The 14,120-nt window shown below is 38.1% G+C and overlaps 2 protein-coding genes across 2 annotated transcripts in view; both read right to left on the bottom strand.

Annotated features, from left to right (window-relative positions):
* Nucleotides 1–702: 702 nt before the first annotated feature.
* Nucleotides 703–2,528, bottom strand: LOC129280170 (cilia- and flagella-associated protein 251-like). The gene is made up of 2 exons (XM_054916222.2): nucleotides 2,516–2,528; nucleotides 703–1,984 (listed from the first exon to the last, which is right to left on the bottom strand). Exons 1-2 carry the CDS (start codon nucleotides 2,526–2,528, stop codon nucleotides 759–761), a joined length of 1,239 nt encoding a protein of 412 aa, XP_054772197.2. The 3' UTR covers nucleotides 703–758.
* A 3,287-nt stretch (nucleotides 2,529–5,815) lies between these two features.
* The window catches only part of LOC129280166 (uncharacterized), a 95,947-nt gene continuing 87,642 nt past the window's right edge, over nucleotides 5,816–14,120 (bottom strand). The window contains exons 75-84 of the mRNA XM_064112056.1: nucleotides 13,908–14,108; nucleotides 12,966–13,104; nucleotides 12,330–12,529; nucleotides 11,510–11,668; nucleotides 10,693–10,845; nucleotides 9,883–10,130; nucleotides 9,117–9,198; nucleotides 8,255–8,377; nucleotides 7,413–7,616; nucleotides 5,816–6,940 (exon numbers count right to left, since the gene is read on the bottom strand). Of these exons, the coding sequence (XP_063968126.1) occupies nucleotides 6,642–6,940; nucleotides 7,413–7,616; nucleotides 8,255–8,377; nucleotides 9,117–9,198; nucleotides 9,883–10,130; nucleotides 10,693–10,845; nucleotides 11,510–11,668; nucleotides 12,330–12,529; nucleotides 12,966–13,104; nucleotides 13,908–14,108 (1,808 nt within the window). The 3' untranslated portion in view covers nucleotides 5,816–6,641. The remainder of the gene's footprint in view (nucleotides 6,941–7,412; nucleotides 7,617–8,254; nucleotides 8,378–9,116; nucleotides 9,199–9,882; nucleotides 10,131–10,692; nucleotides 10,846–11,509; nucleotides 11,669–12,329; nucleotides 12,530–12,965; nucleotides 13,105–13,907; nucleotides 14,109–14,120) is intronic.

A 14,120-nucleotide genomic window follows, 5' to 3' on the forward strand; every position in this document is an offset into this window, starting at 1 on the left:
TATATATAGCTATAACAAATATAAATCTCTCTTGTGACTGCTCCTTTAGTTCATCCATCTCTTTTTCTCCTCTCCTTAAAATCGTTACAATTAATGCTACTGGAAGATTATAATTAATTTGGTATGGTAAAATACTGCCTGAAAACAAATAATTCTATATAAAGATTTTGTAAATAATTAAGATATTTTTTTCTTGTAAATAGTGTAAATATGTTCACTGAAAATGATCGAAATTTTCTGCAACAGTAATAAGTAGAATTAGTACTGAATTTGATGTACAATATTAAGATTTAGTTAAATTTATTGTTTAAACTATGATAATGACATTATTTGGGGCTAACCTCGATTAGCTCCAATTACCAAATGTTTTGTTTATATGTGATGTACTATTCCTTGTAATTGTACCTGACAGTGATATCTGGTAATACATTCAATTCAATATTACGAGACTGTTTCTCAACGGCTACTTTACAGGAAACCACCATGACAGGAACAGCATGACCGCGGAACCGGGAAGGAAATGGGGGGGGGGGGGGGCTTCAGCATCCTCACAAAGTCAGAAACAAACCCCAAAAAACCGTGAAAATTTATCATCAAATTGTGATTCGTGTTCAGCCCCCTCCCCCTCAAATTCGTTCCGCCGCCCCTGCATAATGTACACAAAAGTCATTTACAATGTAACTTTATTTACAATTTTTATTTACAATTATCGAAATCCCATAATAATATCATCAAAACATGATCTGCTCATTTTATTATTATGAGCGCCTCCTCCGCCAACTCCAACCAAAACAGCAAAGTAGTTTCCACCACTTCGTTCTCCTTCTAGATGACACGATATGAACCTTCTCATCCATATCCCCTTCCTGCTCTTCATATGCCTTCACATTCTCAGTCTCCATCTGCTCCTCTGACTTCCCCCGATTCTCCTCCGTCCGTTCGCCAGCCTCCAACCTTTCTTCATCAATCACTACTTGCTCCATCCCTGTCCATGACTGCTCATCTGCACACGTCTTCTTGGCATCCCCCTCCTCAACCATCCCCTCAGCTGCAGCCACCGACTGCTCCTCATCGGCCGCTACCTCTTCCTTCTCATTCACTTCGGAGTTTTTGCACTCGGCCTCGACATGCTCTTCTGCCTCAGTCTGGGTCCCATCAACCAGAAACCGTTCTTTCTTTACCGACATCACCTCCTCCTCTGCATCCCCAAGCTCCGATGTCATAGTAATCTCATGTGCCTCCTCATCGAACAACACCGGTCTCCCATCAGCCTCGATCTTCTCCCCCTCGATTGCCACAGTTTGATCCTCAGCAGCCAGGGCAGCAGCTACTCCCTGATCGTCCTCAACATTCATCTGCTCCTTCTCCACTACCACTACCTCCTGCTCCTCTTCTGCCTTCACTTTCTCCTCCTCAGCCAACATCTCCGCCTCCATCGTCTCCTCAGCTATAACTAATCCATCAGCATCCATCTGCTCTTCTACCGACTTCAACTCCTCCTCCATCCTCTCTTTCTGTTCATCAGCTTCCTCCATCTGCTCTTCCTGGGCCACTACAGGCTTCTCTGATTTATCGTCCTCTGCCTCCATATCCTTCTCCATAATATGTTCTGTCTTCATCTCCTCTGCTTTCACCTCCCCCTCTGCCACGTCGTCCTCATCATCAGCCGCCATGGCCCTGTGTCCGGCACTCATCCCCTGTGTGACTACCTTCTCTGCCTTATCTTCACCTTCCTCGATCTCCTCCATATCTTCTGTCTTCATCTCTTCTGCCTCCTGCTTCTCCTCCTCCTCGTCATCAGACGCAATGACCCTTTCTCCGCCGCCTTCCTCCTGTGTAACTCCCTCCGTTACACCGGCTTGTTCTTGAAGATATTGAAGAAAGGAGTCAATCTGACTCTCTTGAATATCATACAGGAATATGTACTCATCGAAAGCCAGAAAATCCGCCAAATTTCGCTGGAATTTCGGGACGACTAGGTTTGCTGAAAATAAAGCAGAATATTATTACAAAAGAAAAAAGGTTATGATATCCGATCATAAAGAATATGCAAAGCAATATTTTGTTTTTTTCAACGTTGCACTTCCTAATTGCTAAGCATTACAATAATAATTTCTCCACGATAAAATTATCCTTTGGGAGGAAAAAGGTTTATTAGAGTTTCATCTTCATTAAATGAGACGACGAAAATAAAGATGAATGAAGATTTTCATCTTCATTCATTCAAACTTTCGATCAACTTGTATCATTGTCAACATTATTACGATCCATTTTACACGATAAAGATATGATTAGGACCTACAACAATTCTGTGGGTTTTTTTAAGTTTCAAAGCACGATTAACATAAATAAAGTGTGTGTATATATGGGAGTATCAAAGAACCACTCTAAAACACCGCAATCTATTTTATTCATAAGCGAAACAAACCATTTATGTTAAAGACTCATAATCTAGCTTACAAATTAAAGGAAATATAGAAGCCCGTTCCAGTAAATATGTTTTCACTCAACTTACGTTCGTCGCTCATATTGAAAAGTTCGAATTGAGATAATACTCTGAAAGGGCACGATAAACTCGCTAGGAATAGTTTAGGTGCAAACGCTGCATCAATAATGATGATAATGATACTCGGAAGAAAGTTAAACATTGTAACTATGCAAATCATGTACGCGCATAAATTGACGTCACAATTAAACGCAGATGAACATGCGCGGTATAGGCCTATAATTGCAGGAAATGCGCAGTAGTTCCATGCACATGTTTTGGGGTTTTTTAAGAAAGAGAGAGCGTGGGCGATTTGATTCCCCCTGTAGCAATTTGGTTTGTATTACGTCCTTATTGGAATGCGCGCCGAGCAAATAATTTCAAATATTTTCTCAGAAAAGTCGTTTCTTGGTAGACATACCCAAAATACGTTTCACCCGCTGGTTTAGACTTTAGAAAATGCACTAGGGCCTAATCACGTTCGTTCTGTAAAAATATTAGATTAAACAGCCAACAATAATTTATTGTTATCATATTCAAATCGTAATGAAGCATATGAAGGGCATGTGAGTTGGTGACAACCGCACCATGATGTGATTTGTTTGAATTTTTGTTACCAAACGGCATAACATCAAAACTGTATTTTTTGCGGATGATTTTCTCATATTCAGCCAAGTGAAAGATCAGAAGTTTGAATGAATCCTTGAAGGCTTCAACGAGGTCTGTCCAAAAATTTGTTCACAAAATGGGGAAGAAAATGGCAGATAAGACCTAAGCCCATAAGTATAACACTATGAGATTCACAATACAGAAGTCCCATGTTATCGTCAACTATACCTATTCCTGTCAGACACATTTTGAGACGAGTCACCATAGGTACCTTTGGGTCATTTTGTCTTTAGACAAGTGAAATCGACATGTAAATATTGTTTCAGTAGATTATTATGATGGGATATCATAACCTGTTTTTTTTTCTTCTGCTTAATTTCCGGCGTACCTTGTCAGCCCCGACATTCAGAATAGTTGGCAGAGGTGATCGCTTTCGCATACATGCCTCTTCGATATTCAGGAGAGTAAGATATTATCAAATATCTTCAAGAACAAGCAGTTGTGTCAGATCAGGTGGGCACACAGGAGGAGAAAGGGTGATGCCGGCTGAGGAGGAGGACGGGGAGGCAGAGGAGGTAGTAGAGATAAAGAGAGAAAATATGGAGAAGGAAATCGGGGCAGATGAAGAGAGGGCAGAGAAGGAGATGGTGGAAGCTAAGGAGGAGCAGTTGGAGACAAAGGAGTTGCTGCTGGAGTCTGAAGAGGAGCAGTTGGAGCGATTAGAGACTAATGAGCATGTTCAGGCTGAAGAGCGGACATGGCAAATAGAGACCGATGAGCAGTTGGGGGTTGAACAGAATCAGTTGGAGATTGAAGAGGAGCGGCCTAGTAGAGGGTGATGAGCGGCAGGCACATTGAGGAGCAGGCAGAGACGGAGGAGGTGCAGCTGGAGGCTGAAAAGCAGTTGGAGAATGAGGAGCTAGTGGCTTAGTAAAGGAGTAGTTGGAGACTGAGTGAGGAGCAGGTGAAGTCTGGCCAGAAGCAGTTGGAGATTAAGGAGAAGCAGTTGGGAACCGAGGAGAAGCGGGTCGAAACCGAGCAGGTGGAGGCATATCAACAGGAGGAAGCTGATCAGAAGAATCATATACTGTCTACTAGAAGACCAAAGTGGTGGAAACTTCTTTGCAGTTTCAGTTGGAAAAGGCAGAGGAGGTGCTCTTACGAATTAAAGGATGATGACTGCACATATAAACTGTTACATTGTAAATAAACTTTCAAAATAAATATTCAAAAATTATCAATGACATTTGAACATCATATGCCTGTCTCCTGTAAGAAGATGTTGAAAAAAAGAAGGGAGAAGATGGCGTAAAAAAAAAGATTGAGAAAGGGGAAAAGACAGATATTTGTCACAAGGTGATAAAATGTATCAAGAAACAATGAGAGAGAGGGATAAAGAGAAAAAAGACAGAGTTGGGAGGAAGAGGTAAAAGAGAGGGAGAAGGAGACTAGATATTAATAATAATAGTTACATTTATATACTGTAGCTCTTATCACACTTTGTTTCAGAGCGCTTTGCAAAAGTTGGTAGACTGGGACAGTAGATCATTCAAAGATTTGCACCGGACGAACGATAGCAAATATGTCGTTGTCAAGAGTCTAAAGATTCTGATGCTGTTCCGGTCGAACAACTTTAGACAAAAAAGCCTCTCAGCTCTCCATTGTGATTTGACTTGCATTTTCAAAGAAATTGGTGTGTTGTAGAGTTTCTCCGTCGTAAATGCGAAAAGTCCGGAATAGTAAGGCTACATGTACGCATATATAATAATATAGGGTATTTATATTGCGCACATATCCACCTTGTAATTAGGTGCTCAAGGCGCTCCTATATTACCCGGCTAAGCTAGGCGTTCATAGCGCACACAGCTTTTTAAGGAATTACTTCCTACCGGTACCCATTTACCTCACCTGGGTTGAGTGCAGCACATTGTGGATCAGTTTCTATATATATATAAGAAAGACAGATACATGTAGATAAGTAGATAAAAGGGGGGGGGGGTGGATTTAGAGACAAACATGTAATAGTTAAAGGAAGAACGAGGCAGAAAGATAGAGAAAGAAAGCAAAGAAGATATCCCAGCAGGAATATAGAGCTGATGAGGGAGAAATAACAAATAGTGAATAAACCAGTCAATTCATCAAAGGGATTTCAAGAACCGTATTCGGTGCCTGCAGTGTTGGAAGCGCAATTTAGATTGCCTCATTGCATATATAGCACCAACACCAATTTCAATCTTACACATTTGAAATGATCCATCAAGTTTCTAATTGAATTTTTCTTGATGCTTGTGAATATACTCACTGTACCAATCAGCCTACTTACCACATCCACTTACCAGTACATGAATTTGGGCAGCAAGACTATTATATATATATTTTTTTTTTTTGGGGGGGGGGATTGGCCCTATTCCCCATATTTACACTCTTAACCACATAATCACATTGTAAATAGATTGAATATCAATAGATCAATCATTGAATATCCTATCAAAATAATCAATCAAAGAAGCATGATCACCAAAACAATTCAAGAAGCAATCTCGATCATACATGTATTTGCCACACAACAAACAACTACATTCACATTTTTGCTTGAAAATAAAAGTAAAGTGCCACATGCACACACTTAACTACAGGGCATTCATCTTCAGTAGAATAAAGAATCACCTCCACGAGAAGAAAAAAGAACAACAAACAAATTGAACAAGCACTAAAAGGTAGTTTACATTACATATCTAATAGATGATCTTTATTTTATTTAACCAATTCTACAAATATACAAATAATTTTTAATATACATGTACAAATTAAATTTTCTAATCTGCATAATACATGAATTAACTTCCATAATTGTTTTGCATTTAATGCTCGTGGATTCAAAACAATGAGAAAGTATGTCGAATTCCGCAACAAACAACAGGATTACAAGATAGACATTTCTGACCTCCTTTAAAAAACAGTCATACATGTATAGTTTTTTATACCACTGACAATAATAATAAGAACACCTCAAGAGTAAATGCAAAGACCAAAAAGTTACTAGTTACATGAAAAATCCATCGCATGTATGCACCAGATCAGTGAATTTTTAATCATGAAAAATACCATTTTACTCAGTTGGTTGCTTTGCTTGCATGTATTCTTCAGTATTTGCATTGTTTTTATCTTCTCTGGGAAAAAATCGTGCATACATCCATGATCTACAGAAATACATAAAGTGAGAGGTCAAAATTTGATATGCTTAAAATTGAATTAACATGACTGTTTTCTTTCTAATAGCAAAAAATATATTTCAAGTGCAAATTACTCTATTATATCACCAATACATTTCAGACACTAGACAACAGAACAAATTTGGCAAATATAAAAATACAAACATTTAATAATATATTTTAAAATATTCCTGCTCTTCGACAGTTTCACCGGTCAAATTCCTTGAAACCCAAGCTATTGACCATAGTCTAAAATCTGAACAAATTTTTTAAACAAGTACATATTATAACACAAATAATTCATAAATTACATATTTACTATACAACAACCTGGACTACCGCACTCTATAAGAATCTTTTTCATAATACTCGTATCCACTGGCGTATCCAAAGTCGTAGGGCACTTCCGCAACGATCATGTCGCTGAGTTGGCAGGGATATCCCGTGTTTGACCACACGTCCTTGTAGTTGAAAGACACGCAGTCTGCATTCCTAAGGCAACGGTTGATGCACTCCAGGAAGTTGCGGACTTTGTAGCTTCCCAGGAGATGGTTAAAGAGGGCGTAGTTCTTCATGTCGTGATGAGGGTTGACGAAGAACCAGCGGTAGCCGCGGGTGAAGTCAATGGGACCCACTGAGATGCGAGAAATTTAGAAAAAAATTAATAATTAGTAACTACTTCAGTCGTGCCTAGGTAAACTAAGGAAAAGTAATGAACTTAAAGCCTATTACTTGATTGGTTACAGTGGTTTAAAATGAAAGCCAAACGTAACATAATGGCAGCTTTCTGGACACCAGATAAAGCCTAGAAATTGCAACATAGAGAAGCACATGTGGAACATGCATTGATTACAGCTTGGAAAAGTGACATTATTTTATACTGACATCATACTTTGCTTATTTTGCTAATTACTGACAAATTCTGGTATATTTGAAACACAGTTCATCTACCCTTTTCCATCTTTAAAACACATAAGTTGAATTCTGATACAATTATGTGCTTTGAGGTTGAAGCATAAGCAGAAACCATAACTGGAAAAAATTTAAATCCATGACTAAATTCAAATCTATGTTTAATCTTCAGTAAAAAACCCACAGGGACTTACTTAGACATCTGTAGGTGACTTTGAGGTACTTGTAGGTACCCACACAGGGTTCCTTGTCGACATAATACTTCCAGTGACTAGGTACAGAACAGTTCCTCTCGTTGGTGCATAGAGACCGAGCCTCGGTCAGGACACCGGATGTGTCACACCCCTGGAAGGAGGTAAAAGATGGGAGATTCTCCCTGAAGGCACAGCGGAATTGATCTGTATGGAAGATAAGGTGAGATTAGATCGAGACCAGTCAACGCATCAAGGAACAAAGATCTTCTTGAGGATACTCATAAATATTCAATTAGAGACAAACTGAGGATGAGAGAGTATGCACCGATTCTTTAGCAACAGTCTGTGTCATGGCTTTCATGTTGAATCATTCTCAGTATCTCTTCTGGGTTCTTGTTTTCAATATCAGCATAGATGCATCAATTAGAATTACAGGAAAGCTCAGTTGGTACAGCGACAGTCTCACGACCGGAAGGTCAGGAGTTCAAGTCCCGGTCATGTCAGACCAAAAGACGTTAAAAAATGGGAGTTGCTACTACCCTGTTTGGCGTTGAATGACTAAAGGGATAGGGCTACGTCGATCTGGTGCTGCTCAGTGGCTGCCGGGTTACAGATCAATTGGGCAAGAACAATTTTTGGAATATTTCTATTTTCACATTTCATTTCGAACAATAAAATACAGATTTTTATAAAGGATTAGAGAATGGCTGCCATCAATACAACTAAGTAGGCATTGTTCTTATGTTCATGAGTGTTGACAGAAGCAGAACCACTGTGATAGTACACCATAGCGAGAGATAAGTAACCAAAAGTAACTCAAAGTATGAGAAACTCATACTGACCTTCTGTTCTTCCGTACTCAGCCTCAATGATCCTGACATAGGGATAATCCACAGGGCACTCTACCGACAAATCATCATGATCTTGACAGGCATACAAGGTGATATCATTCAGAGGGCGACCACCTGAATAAAGAAGGAAATGAGAGTGAGAGATGTGTATGTAAATAATTGAGCGTTGAAAGAATCTTACAATCGATTGCAAGTCAAATTTTGCTCCCAAAATGAAGCATATGCCATGCAATTAATTGCAAATTTGCAATTGATTGCTAATTTGCTCCGTGAAACAAGGAGTGTAATCTGATTTGCTATAGTTACAAGTGATCAATCAATTGTAAATTGCAACAGCATATTTGCAATTGATTGCAAATATTTTCTTGCAACACCCCCTTGGTCCTAATCAACTGTACGATTTGCCACTAATTGCAAATTTGCAATTTATCAATGGCCTGCTTCTTAAATCAACATGTATAAATCAATTTGCACAAGTTGAAATTAATCGATCACTTGTAAATTTACAACTGTAATTTGTAATTGATAAAAATCATTTTCTTGCAACACCCCCTCCCCCAAGAAAACGAACACCCTTCAAGGAGATCATGATAAATGAATATCATTCAAGAAACTTTGGCAACTTACATGCAAACATGCATGTAAATGTGTTGACAATATCAACTAGTGGATTCAATACAATTCAATTCAAAATGGTTTATTCAGGTAAAAAAAATCACAGAACTTAACATCAACAAATCTGCCAATATATGAAATACAAAGTTTCAGAATCAATATGAGTCAATTTTCACGAGAGTGCAAATCAGATTTCATGAGTATGTAAGATAAGATTGAATGAGGGTTGATTTCTTACCCAAGCAATCATAATCAACTTGTAGATACTTGGATGATATGCTGGAACAGGGGTCAGATGAGCTCAGAATATTCCCATCAACCTAAAATACACAGAAAAAAATTGATCATTGCTAAACAAAAACACTAAAATAGTACGTGGCTTACAGACTAACTTCTAAAATAGATCTTTCTTGTTTAATATTAAAAGCACTTTACCAAAAATCTGTACCACTTCTGTGCTAAGGGTCTTTCCTAGTGGCTTCTCTGTATTCCCTGTTAGTTTTTTATGTAATGAAACTAGAGTAGGGATGAAAAAGATACCCTGACTTCAAGTTAGTTGTTGCGAATCCCCCTCATCTTAAAATCATGACCAGTCATTATACATTATGTTTAGGAATTTGCATCACTATCAAGGCATTAACTTTGAAACGGTGGATAATTTTTACTAATACCCTCAATGATGAGTCCTATACAACCGTAACCTGTATGTAATCTTACCAATGCCCTAACTGAATCCCATTACATGTATTTGCATAATAACTTGTATGGATAATTCTTAATAATGCCCTTACCGAATCCCATTACATGTAATTGCATAATAAAATGTATGGATAATTCTTAATAATGCCCCAAATGAATCAAATTTTATGTATTTTCACAATATTTTGCATAGATAATTCTTACCAAAGCCCTAAATGAATCCATCCCATTACATGTATTTGCACAATAACTTGTATTGATAATTCTTAATAATGCCCTAACAGATTTTTGTTCGAACCACATACCGGGATGCTACAGGTCCTTTGGTCTTGGCAGTATGACTCAACGATAGCCTGGGTGTCACTAGACCGGCATGACGTGGTAGCATCATTGCCATCAGCTGCAGGACAGACGTAGGACGAGCTACCGACCTGGGTGCGTCCGTAGAATGCATCGTTGATGAATATGTACGTTCCATCAGGGCAAGAGAGGGAGAGCTCTGCATCGAGTCCTTCACATCCGATTAGGGATATCTCACCCGATGGGAGCTCATCTGAATCAAATAAAAAGTAGATCAAAGGTTCACAAACAACTATAGGTACGCAACTTTGCTTGAAGGTCTAGGTTAATTGTTTCCATTCCTCAGTTTGCCAATTATTACTACATAAGGATCAGGGACCTGTTATAAAAACTGATTTGCAATAACAGTTTAAAGCTCCTTAAATCTTTCAATTTGATTGGCTGTTAGAACTTGTTACAGAAATTGTGCATTTGCTATTTCAACAAGAATAAAGGGAAGACCCCGGCATACATTAATTTGTACTACCACTGAGTTGTGTGGTCTAGTGGTTAGAGCATTGAACTCATGATCTAAGGTTGTGAGATTGAATCCGTGCTCTACCAATGCCTCTACTTTGATCAAAAGACCTGAAACTAATATTTGTCATATATACATGTAAGGTTAGCCACTATGCCTGATAAAACTGTTCCCTTTGAAATCGGTTACATGTATATACCAGCATGGTATTATATCAACAACAAAAAACCTGTCCTGCCAAGTTCCTACTAGAGTTACCATAACAGAAATATCTAATGGATAAGCCCAAAGGACTTACCCTTGCAATCAAATGTAACCTCAAGTTGCATCTTGTGGGTGGTGCAAGCCGTTGCACCAAGGAAGTAATCATCAGCAACGATGGTACAGGTCACCTTGTTGTCACAGTTGGCAGCTACAATGCTCTTGACATCCTGGCTTGAACAACTGGCAGCTGAAATTAAAAAGGAGAGAAGAATGTAAAACATGGTTCGACATCTAAAGCCTATCTAAAGATTTGGTATTAAAATATGAATAATGTGAACTATATTTCAGTATCTTTCTAACATACATGTACAAATAAATAATTTTCCCTTCTTGTATACATGTAGTACATACCACAGTATTTGGCGTCTCTATGCCCTTCTAAAGAGACCTTGGACATGAGGGGTGAAAGTAATATGATTTTGAATTAATTTATTCTAGGGGATTTGTTTTTGCTATCCCCCCCATCCATATCATCATTTACTATTGGTCTTTGTCGTTTTTTTTGTATTGCACATGTATCTTTCTTGATTTTATTTCATTTTTCGATGTGTTTTGCACTTTATACTTTTTAAGAGATTTGTAATCATGAAGTTAAAGTAGAATTTGAAAGTCTGTTGGACTTAGCGCCACCTTTTGGTGACGCTTATTTCCATAATAAATGTCCTTGTAATAATATGTATAAAGAAAAACACCCTTAATATAAAAAAAGCTATAATATCTAAAGATTGCATCTGGAATATCAGTTTCATCTCTTACTTAAGTAATGATTTGACAAAATAACAGAGATAAGGAAATTATCAGGGACAGATAAAGAAGAATTTGGGGACATTGCTGTGAACTGTTTGACTCACAATTATCCGAAGGTGATTCTGTACACCATGATGGGGAGGTAGCAGTGACAGGCTTGTAGGAGGCACTGGTGATCTCGATGAAGCGATTACTGCCGTAGCAAGCAATCTGGAGATTTTCCTCTCGGCACACAGCATAGGTTGATGACTGCGTGTTGTTTCCTGAAGGGGGAAGCAGAATACTCTTATATCAATATATCCTTGAAGAGATTGTCATCATCATCATCATCATCATCACCATCATCAACATAAATACAACATCATACCTCTCCTCTTCCTATTCCTCCTCCTGTTCTTCTTCCTCCTTTTCTTATATATTCATGTACCTCTCGCTCTTCCTCATCATCATCATCATCATCGTCATCATCATCGTCATCATCATCATCATCATCACAACCATCATCAATAACCATCAACATTGTTATAAACATCATCACTATCAAAAATCCACACGGTGCTTATCATCATCTATACAATCATCATCATCATCATCACCATCATCATCAAAATGTTTCCTAGGTACATGTAATTGGTTATATACCAGCTTGGCGTTTACCAGCAAAAACGCTGTCCAGCCAAGTTCCTACGGGAGTTACCATAAATAGAAACAAACAGAAATCATCATATCATCATCACACCATCACTACCATCATCATCACAATCATCATCATCATCACACCATCACTACCATCATCATTACAATCATCATCATCATCACCACCATCACTACTATCAGCATTACTATCATCATCACCTTAATTACGCTGTCATCATCACCACAATCATCATCACTATCCTCCTTACCACTTTTTTAGGCTCTTACCTTCCAAGAACTTCTGGCAGGTATATTCCACCTCCAGATACTTGAATTCTCCCTGGCAGGGATCGGCTGACAGGGAGTTCAGGATGTCGGAGGCGACATCCACGCTGCACTGACGCTCGTTCTCACATTTCTCCTTGACGAGATTAACCAGTGTGCTCGTGTCTGCAGCACAATTTGTATCATAAGTATGGTTTGACCACCTGTAAAGGGAAACAAAACAAAAGATGATTTTTCATTACAAAAATCACTATTGCCAATTTGAGGATAGAAAGCCTAAGCCAACTTTTGTATGAAACCCTCCTCCCCCATATCCGTAACAAAAATATTGACTGAAGATTTAACATGAATGTTCCTTTAACTTCCACATAAGCTTGATTTGGTGAAATTGCATGCTGATGAGGATTTTGGCATACTTTCTTTCTAGAATATAGGAAAAAAATTTATCACACCAAACTTAAGTGGAATTCAAAATGCTAAATTCATGTTTAATGAATATCTTTCTCTTTATTGCAGGTGTATAATTTTGTAATTGTTGCATTTCTTCTTTGGTAAGGATCATGCAGACATGCAAGAGCACAGACATTCATCTCAGGCATCACCCCATACTTCAAGGGTAAAAAATAACACAAAACGAACCTGTGAGGGCAGTGTTTGCCATCTTCTCTGCGTCCGTAGAAGACGTTCTCGATCTTGAGGTAACCGATCTCGTTGACAGCACATGAAAGCTCCAGGAGTTGGTCGTCACAGGCCATGGCTTTTACCGGGAACGGTCCCACTGTCAGAGAAGGAATGATAACATATCTCATTTTGCAGAGTTGTCCCAGGACGTCATGAAAAACATATAATATGTATCATTCAACTGTTTATATCTTGAAAATCACTTGCAAAATGCACCCAGGTTGAAGTACCTATTCTTTTCTTCATGTCTCCTTTCACAAGTAGTTTTATCTTACGATTGAACTGTTTTGAAAAAATTGCCAGAAATAAAATGAAACTTATAAGTAAATAATATGAAATAACCCTGCATCTTTTTTTTATCATCCATCTGGCATACTGTACATTTCATTCCTTTAAAGTAAGTTTTTGCAAAAAACACAAACAATGAGGAAAAAACCAAAGGAATGCAACACGATCTTTTTTTTTAACTGTATCTAAATTGGTGATATACATTTTGATAATAATTTTATTCATATTTGTCAGGCTTTCATATCAACATACATGTACATGTATATTTCACACAATTTTGCATCATAATTTACAGTAAAAAGTCATTGTGAGAATTTTCATGTTTATCATTCCAGATTTTTTTTAAATATACCACCTAATTGAATTGAATTACAAAATTCAATTTTGCAAGCAAGAATGGAGTATACCCTGTTTCACAAACTGATTGATTCTACATCTACCTTTCTACTTTTAGTTCATAGCTACTCAGTTTACAAATTTATTCATATTTTATTTCTATTTGTATTATTTACTATATGCAATAATTTGTATGTCAGCCGCAGCTACAAGGAATAATTTTTTATTTTCCAATAGCAGACCATTATCATAAAATGTATTTATTAATTTGCTTACAGAGCTGAACAGTGACTTCACATATCTGTATAGAGTCGGTCATTCCAATGAGCTGGATCCCTATATACTGCCCCCGCATGGTGTGGTTGCAGAAAACTGCATTGGGGCCGGGCTGGGCAGAAGAAACAACATCGCCACATTCCTCATTGAAGTTGATGTCGGAGCTGTTGCCGATGCTGACCTGGAAGTTGTCCAGTGTGGCTATGGCAGAAA

The sequence above is a fragment of the Lytechinus pictus genome, chromosome 17 (genome assembly GCF_037042905.1).
Source record: "Lytechinus pictus isolate F3 Inbred chromosome 17, Lp3.0, whole genome shotgun sequence".
NCBI classification, from domain to species: Eukaryota; Metazoa; Echinodermata; class Echinoidea; order Temnopleuroida; family Toxopneustidae; genus Lytechinus; species Lytechinus pictus.